The sequence below is a fragment of the Euprymna scolopes genome, chromosome 7, assembly GCF_053919585.1.
Source record: "Euprymna scolopes isolate OS-2025 chromosome 7, ASM5391958v1, whole genome shotgun sequence".
NCBI classification, from domain to species: domain Eukaryota; kingdom Metazoa; phylum Mollusca; class Cephalopoda; order Sepiida; family Sepiolidae; genus Euprymna; species Euprymna scolopes.
In genome coordinates, this window is record NC_136488.1 from 131,904,048 (window position 1) to 131,912,798 (window position 8,751).

Sequence of the window (8,751 nt, forward strand, 5' to 3'; positions counted from 1 at the left end):
CCAGAGTTTGTTGGTGGGGCACCAGAATATGTTGACTGCTCTCCTGCAGAGAGCAAGTCCCTTATGCCTTAGGACAGGATCCTGGTGGTTGAAGGACTTGGGGATCAGTTTAACATCCACCCCTCTCCCACTTCCAACACACCACATTGGCCCATACCTGGGCTAAACAGGCGATTGGAAAGGCCCGATCCGATCAGTCGGCTGATCATGTCAGTCCTTTTTCAGATCTACAAAATCTGAATTAGGACGATGGCTGTAGGAACAATCTTACTGAGAAAGGATGCATACTCCTTTCTGTCCCGGGGGGGAATAATTAATCTTAGGAAGGAAAACCTAGGGACATAAATTTGAACTGTCAATCAGTCTATTATTGGCTATGCAGCCCTGCTATTACTAGGTGAATAGGTTTCTGTCTAGGCGTATTCCCCTTATGGGGCTTCGAGGTGATGAGCCAATGAAATCCAAAACTCTACACATGGCATATTTTAACCGATCCGGAAACCATTTCAATAAAGCAGGGATCCTTCTAGACTGAGGTAATTTTGTTTTGTTTTCAGGAAGTAGTCGTTAAGTTCTGAAGTTAGATTCCCATTAATAATTAAATAATTTAAAATGTGCAACCCCTAAAAAACAAGCAATGGAAATGCTGCTGGTGAATGACCCACAAGTGAAACTCGCAAACTTTGTTGGTACCCCATGTCAGGATGGAAAAACTGAAGATGATGGCAATAATGGAAGTACTAACAGGAACATTAAAGATGCTGGACACAATTTCTGATATAAATAAAATGTTTAATTTATAAGAAAGTTTTTTTTTTTTTTTTTTCCGAATAACAAACTTTAAAACTTGTAAAAAAAAAAAAAACTTTACTAAAATTAACGCTGACCAATGTTTTCTTAAATAAAAAAGCATTATGTGAAAATTAAAATATTCAACATTTTAACTTTTAGAGTTTTAAACATTTTCACAAAAAGCAAATTTACGTAAAAAATAATTGTAATGTGAATGCAAACCTAACATGTGACTGGGGACCGTCTGTGAATGAAATACTCCCTTGACACTTCCTCCTTTGGAGGAAGCCAGTTTAGCCTGGTGAATGCTATACAATAAACTATTTTAGATGTTAGGGATCAGATTCATGTGTCAGTTTAATGTAAAATGATAACTTAATTTTTGTCCAGATAATATTTGAATGACGTGTAATAATTCTAGTTAAATTTGAAAAGTAAAGTATTCATTATTTTTTGTGTGTGTGTAGATGCATATGAAGTTATGGTTATTGATAGAATTAAGGGAAAGATTTGAGGGGTAGTGTTGCCACCTAGACTTTATAGTTTGTGGTTGGTTTAATAGTTTTGTTTTTTTTTCTCTCAATCCCCCTTCCCAAAAAGGCACAGAATTTAACTCCCTAGGCTAAGAATATCTGGTTATATACTCTATAAATGTTCACCCACCCAAAATTCTGAAATATTTGTGTTCCAACAGGTGATTCCCCCCCCCCCCCAAAAAAAAAGAAGAATCTCATTTTTGGAGTGGAGTAGGATCTGGCTGAGCATACTCAGCTGCAACTTTATCGGTAATTTAAATATAATAGTTTCAAATATTCTTCAAAGTCCTCGAGTACACTTTAAACAATATGTAAATTGTATAATGTATTATTAACGTCTCTTACCACAAATGTATCTATGTAAAAAAAAAAAAAAAAAAAAAAAAAAAAAAAATTATTTCCCCTGAAAACCTATATAAGAAGATCATGATTTCAAGTGCACAGTAAAAGTCTTTACTTCACTGCTAAGAAAACAATATAAAATTATGTAAAAAAAAAAAACCAATAAAAAAAAAACGCAAATATTTGGGAGGTAACCATCTTCAATATAGCCCAGAGTTAACAGCTTTGATATATATATATATATATATATATATATAGTTTGTGTATATAGCATGTTAATAAAGATTTTACATTTGACCTTTTTTGTTTCTGAAAATCTGGTTTGAGTTTCTAAATTGGCCTCTTTTGGCGTTTTTTTTTTTTTTTTTTTTTTTTTTTTTCTTAAAGAAGTTGGTGTCAAACAAATGTTTTTGTCTGGCATTCCTGTCGTAAAACGCTCACATCGGGCCAAAGCGTTAACATTAAAAGTAAACAACTTGATTCTCGGGAAATGCTGTTAACTCTGTCATTAGTGTTTGTAATAGACCACAATAGATAACTAATGGATGCGCTAGTGGCCATGTTTACTATAAATGAATTCATTTCATAGTGTTTGCAAAATGCGAACTCTAGAATGAAGGTTTATGTATGAGTAGCCAATGTTTTAATCAGAAGTGAATTGGAAAGGAGCAAATGAGTTGTAGGGGAAAAGTAAAAGTACGTAATAACAAAACAAAATAATTACGGTGATTCATATTGAGCGTAGACTATGAAACCTTTGCTATGGTCCTGACTGGGATAGTCACAGTAGAAAATATTAAGTGGGTGAGTTATCCTCTTACCGCTGTTTACTACAATTTGTTTGGAATAATTACTGTCTTTAGAAATAATGTAGCAATTTGTGATATCGAATGATAATAGTCAGAAAACCTGCATCGAGTACTGGTATGTAGTGTGACCATTTTCGGCTTATGTGTGGAGGCAGCGTTTGTGAAGCTATACTATAATTTTGTAAGTTGGGGTGGAAAATGTTCCTACTTCATTATACAGCAAAGATGAGAAGAAATATACATTTTTAAAAAAAAGAAACGTTTTAATTGTTCCCTCAAAATGGTCAATGATTTCTTCATAGGTTTTAACGCTAGAACAACTTGAAAGGCAATCGCGAAAACTGACAAAGAAACTCAAACAAATTGCTAAACTGGAGGAAATTAAAGACCATGGCAGAACCCTTGATAAAGATGAGGTATTAAGCTAAATTTTTTGCCTTTTCTTATTTTATAAACATATTTCCTTTCCCCTCACTCCATCCCTTGGTGGAGGGAGTGTTCTAAATAATCAGATAGCAAATTATTTTGTGTGTTTAATCGATTTTATAATAAATGTAAATTGAATATTTGATATTTAATTGGTTTTATAATGTAAATTGAATATTTGATATTTAATTGGTTTTTTAATGAATGTAAATTGAATATTTGATATTTAATTGGTTTTATAATGAATGTAAATTGAATATTTGATATTTAATTTGTTTTATAATGTAAATTGAATATTTGATATTTAATTGGTTTTATAATGAATGTAAAGGTGAACATTTAATATTTAATTTGTTTTATAATGAATGTAAAGGTGAACATTTGATATTTAATTGGTTTTTTAATGTAAATTGAATATTTGATATTTAATTGGTTAGTATCTGTTCATATGCTGAAAATTTTATAACTGATTGCTGACCAATATCATGATATTGGATACTCCAAATATACTTTAATTTCAAAGCTGCAAACATAATTACAAAAAATTTGGCTTTTGTCCAGAATTGCCTCTATATTAAAAATAAAATTAAATCTGTACCCATGATGAAACTAAACTGTTCCAAAAATTCCATAAATTAGTTTTTATTTTTGTAAAGAAACAAATTTTAAGCAATTTGTTAGGAATTCATAGATATTATAACAAATCCTGCAAGTTTGAATTGAGTTATCCCTGTTTATTTGTTGAAATTGTTTTTAAAATAGTGACATGAGATAATCACTCCCCAGTTACTCAAAAAAGATTTTCTGGAATAAAACTACTTGATCAGTTTAAGTGCTTTTCGGAATATATTATTGTTTTGTTGTGCATACATATATCGTACAGAATTTTCATTTCATTTTTTTTTTTTTCTAATATAGAGAATTCTGGACAAAAACCCAAAATTGATTTTGTTAAAAAATATTGTTTTAACTCTGAATAATTTTCTTTTTTCTCTAGGAAATAAAGTTAGCAAAAAAAGAAACTATTGAAGAAGAACTTAAAAATGTCACGTCAAAGTAAGTGTTTGTTTGTTTTTTTTACTTTTATCGTTAAATCAAGCTAGGTATGTTCCGTCCTTGGCTGTTTTCTTTCCACCAAGTTATAGACCTTGCTATTTTATGTACAACTTCCGGGTGTTGCCTACATTAGATGAATGAAGTGGTTGCGCACATCATGCATCCATATGATCATCTGGAGTTTTTTTTTGTTTTTTTTTCTAATCGTGCAGGTATTTTAAAGAATTTTTCATTTAATTTTTTTTTTTTTTACTCCTGAACAGTTCATCTTTCTTGCCTTCCCCATTATCTAGAAAAAAAAACAAAAAAAAAACTGTATCCTGATTCTGTATTATCCAAACGAAAAAATATTTAATTTCAAGTAAAACAAACAGTACCTAAATAATTGTCATGTCGCAAATAGTAACATATCAAAAAATTACAGAAAACAATGAGGTAGAAAAATAATTATTAATGAAAAACTGTTTTCAATAAAGTTTATATGACAATTTACCTCTTTTTTTAGTAAGCGTAATATAGTGATTCTGCTTCCTTTCACAAATTTCTTTTTCATGAATAATTATTTTTCTGCCTTATCATTTTTCGTAATTTTGGGATAGGTTACTATTTGAAACCTGACAATTACATAGGTGCCATTTGTTTCACTTGAAATTCAATTTTTTTTTTTCATTTGTATAGACGCGCCAAATGTATTTTATCAATTTTTCTTAGATGTTGGTGAATTCTAAATTGCATAAAATTTAAAGAAAGCAAAAAGCATTGCAAAATTACTTAAATTTGTTAAATATTTTATCCACATGTAATTCATTACAAATTTTCTGTTTTTTTTAATTATTTTGTTTGAATTCTGTTATGAAATTTTCTTTTAATGCAGTCTTTAAAAAGTTATCTCCTTTTTAAAATTTTTTAATAATATCAACATTCTATTTCTCATACCAAATACTTGTTTGAATAATGCACAACGAAAAAAAAGACGAAGTATAAAAGATTTGTTTTTGCAACATTTTTATTTTGTTCTCGTTTTATGCTTCTTTTAACCTTTTCTGAACACTGATTAGAATGAAATGTCATGTTCAAATAGTCTGTGTACTCAGCAGACTTGGCATCTTTTTTTTTTCTTTTTTTTTTCTTTTTTTTTTTTTCTTTTTTTTTTTTTTTTTTTTTTTTTGCTGGTGAGGTTTCTAAAAAAAATAAAGGATTCAGAAGAAACCATAAAATAATCGATCAATCACAAAATAATTTCAGAAAGTTGAAAATAACTGGACATTTGTAAAATGTGATGCAAACATTTGTGAGCCGTTTGCGGAAATGTGTGGCAAGTACGGAACATTAGGTTTAACGACAGCCGGTTCTGCATTCTTTTGTGTTGCATTGTTTTGCCTCCTTCACCTTCTCTCCACATGATTTGTAGTAGCTTGTTGTAGGGTATATGAAATTAAGGCTGATTAAGAAACCTTTCTTTTCCTATTTTGCTGAAGATTTACCAATAGTCAGATATGACTGGTCTCTTGCAGAGTATACTTTATTATAGGAAGGAGGGTTTCAGCATTAGGGCTTGGTACAGTTATCAAGAAACCCTCCTCGGAGATCATGTCCTCCGAAGATCTAAAGAAATTTGGGGAGTCTTTTCCTGTTATGTTTTTTCCTGTGAAATAGGCTAGGCTCCCCAATTTCCACTGTAGTTTCTGAGAGTCCTAAGGAAATAATCCTGGCAAATGTCTCAATTTTTACCAGTCACTGATCGTCTTCCGACCCTATACCACATTCTCTCTTGAGATCTTTGCTGGTTTAAATTTTGTACACAATCAAAACATTTTTTCTTCCGATTTTATTAACTGTTGTCTGAGATTTTCATTGGCTAAAACCACAGCGCATTTATCAATTTTTCGTTGGCTGAGCATTTTTCGTTTGATCGGTGTTGGGCAGATTCCAGCAGTTTACATCATCTGCTAAGCTATGCTGAGGCATCATTCACAGAAACTCTGGTCAGTAAATAGAGAAGTATCAATATTCTAATAAGCAGAATAAGCACCAAACTTTGCCTTAATAGTTTACCTCATGAGTTTGTTTTAAATGAAGACAGTAAACTTTTGCTTATTTGTTGGAATTTTTATTGCTAATTTGCATATTTTAAACACTTAAAATCAATTTTTATTTTTGTCATTTATTATATATATATTAATGGCCTGGCAAGGCCAGAGGGGAGACAAGAAAGAAAAAAAAAATCCCTAAGCAAAATTCAGCCCAAAGCAGCAAAACTAAAGCTGGTCTGCCAGGACACTATATATGCAAATATAGGAAAATTTGAGCATATTTTATTGATGTGAAAATATAAGTTCTTTTTAACCAATTGTCATAAAATTTTAACCATAGAACAGTATTATAATCTTCAAAAAGCCTGCAAATTTTCATGTAGTTTCATTGCATAGAACCAAAGATATGAGCATTTCAATATTCAATTTGGCTACGAGTGTGTGTGTGTGTGTGTGTGTATATATATATATGTATATATATATATATTATATATACACACACACACACACTCCACCTTTTTTGTCAATTTTATAAGTTCTAAATACCAGTGACTATTGATCAGAATTTAACAAATGGAGCCTCATTGGACATTTGCCTTTAAAGTCGTACATTAAAGGGATCATCCAGAGCCTATTTTTGGCACTTTTTTTACAGCCATAAAATGTTTCAATCATAGTCATTTGTTTTCCTAATTTTGCATATAATTTACATAATATCTGATATTTCCCCAAAACCTCTAACCTTGATGGAAGGGAGACTAAAATTTGCTGCTATGGTTTCAAATGATCTGAAATAACAGCAAGGGGAGACTGGATTCCAAATATTTCTCATGTTATATCTCTCCTCTTTGGTTTTTATACATAAAGTAAATTTAACAGTGTATAAAGATTATTTGATACTGGAGATATTCATAATCGTATCTTATTTCCAAAAGATGGGAGATATAACATATGGGAAATATTTTGAATCGAGTCTCACCTTGCTGTCACCATAGCAGCAAGTTTAATAGCCCCTCCATAAAGGCCAGAGGTTTTGGGGAAATGTATGTATATATGTATGTGTGTATGTGGTATGCTATGTATTCAATTTATTTTTGTTGTTGTTTGAACGGATAATATTACTCAATAAATGATTTAGTTTGCATAGCTGTAAATCAGCAAAAAAAATGCCATAAATTGAAAAATGAAAGTTGTGCATCATTCGAACCTGTTCTTCATAAGTCGGATAGCCTAACATGGGCTTCTTTAGTAATATTATCTGTGCAAACAATAAAAAAAAAAAATCTGCTTAATACTTAACATGAAAAGGCCAGTTAACTTCCTAAATTAAATATATATTTCTTTTTTTTTTTTTTTTTTTTTTTTTTTTTTAATTTCAGGATTAAATCTTACCAGATAAAATGAAACCAACTTTAAAAATTTTTTTTAAAAATATTTTAAAATTTTTATTCAATCATTCGACAGATAAAAATATAAAACCACTTGTGATCTTTCATTTACATTTGCCCTACCATCAAAAAAAGAAATACAAATACACTCCCATCCTACTCTTTTTTTTTTTTTTTTATGGTTGTTTTTAGTGCACTTTTTCTTGGTATACGTTTTACTACACAACCATATGGTGTCAGTTACAACCAGTTGCAAAAAATACAAAACAAAAAACACAGGAAATAATTTGCAAAATTAGGTGTTGCATGGGAAATTTTAAAATAATTTAAATATACAAATTTTCTTTTTTTAAGTTTTTAAATTCTCATTTTCGACTCTTATTCATATTTATTACCACTTTATTTTTGTCAATATTTTGTGCAAATGTAGCTTACTCAACATGGCTGACACCTTTTTTAATGCTATTATCTTGTAGATAGAATAAATTTAAAAAAAAAAAATGCATGTCAGTCAAAATAAATGTAGATTTTTAAATGTCTATCAAAGTTAATTAAAAATTGGACGATTTAAAAAATTTTTTTTTTTTTTTTGCATGATAGGGTTTATTGTAAAAGAAAAAAAAAAATGAAGGTTGTTGCAATAAAAAAAGAAAATAAAAAGCCCAACCAAATCAGATATGTATTTCTATTGAATAAATTGTTTCACAATTTCTCCTGTTTTCACTTTTTATAATTCTACTTGTGGTATTTACCCGGTTTTACTCATATTGCTGATCGGAAGATATTTTGAGAAAAAACTAAAAAGTATTTAAAAAATGAACGTATATTTGTCTGGCTCAATTCCTATTATGCAAAATAGGAGGTAGGAGGAGAGGAACGAATAAGGTAGTAGGTAGTAGCAGCGACTGCTGCTTTCAAAACTTTTATACTAGTCGGTAATTTTAAATTCAGTTTTTAAGCTTCTGCTACAAATGCAGGTTTTATTGTTTTGTTTTTTTTGTTGTTTTTTTTTTGTTATTTTTTTTTCCTTTAAAAGAAGTCACCACTTATCAAGACCCGGAGGCCACTCAAGGATAAGGGTTAATGAGTGTATAGTAGTCAATGGGGCAATATTGTAGTAATCATTAGTTGTGGAAATTTGGTAAATTGGATTGCTTAAGGGGAACAGCTCATCAAGAACTTGTTTACATTAGACTTGAAGATGACCATATTCTGGTCAGTTGGAAAGCGGGAAAACTGAAGAGTTCCACAGGCGTGCAATTCTAAGAAAGAAGCCTTGTTCATGGAATCTGTTTAGGTTTAGGTACAGATAAAATGTAGGGGAGATTATTGATAGTGATTTCAGCTAGACGAGTGTTTTCTTTTTTGT

At 30.3% G+C, this 8,751-nt stretch overlaps 1 protein-coding gene across 7 annotated transcripts in view; it reads left to right on the plus strand.

Annotated features, from left to right (window-relative positions):
• The window catches only part of LOC145279942 (uncharacterized), a 64,520-nt gene extending 56,426 nt beyond the window's left edge, over positions 1 to 8,094 (plus strand). For 6 of the 7 annotated variants that reach the window (XM_080131536.1, XM_080131534.1, XM_080131533.1 and 3 more), the window contains exons 11-13: positions 2,782 to 2,895; positions 3,903 to 3,961; positions 7,374 to 8,094. In XM_080131536.1, the coding sequence (XP_079987662.1) occupies positions 2,782 to 2,895; positions 3,903 to 3,961; positions 7,374 to 7,398 (198 nt within the window). In that variant the 3' untranslated portion in view covers positions 7,399 to 8,094. The remainder of the gene's footprint in view (positions 1 to 2,781; positions 2,896 to 3,902; positions 3,962 to 7,373) is intronic. The other variant, XM_080131538.1, reaches the window with a different exon arrangement.
• Positions 8,095 to 8,751: the final 657 nt, after the last annotated feature.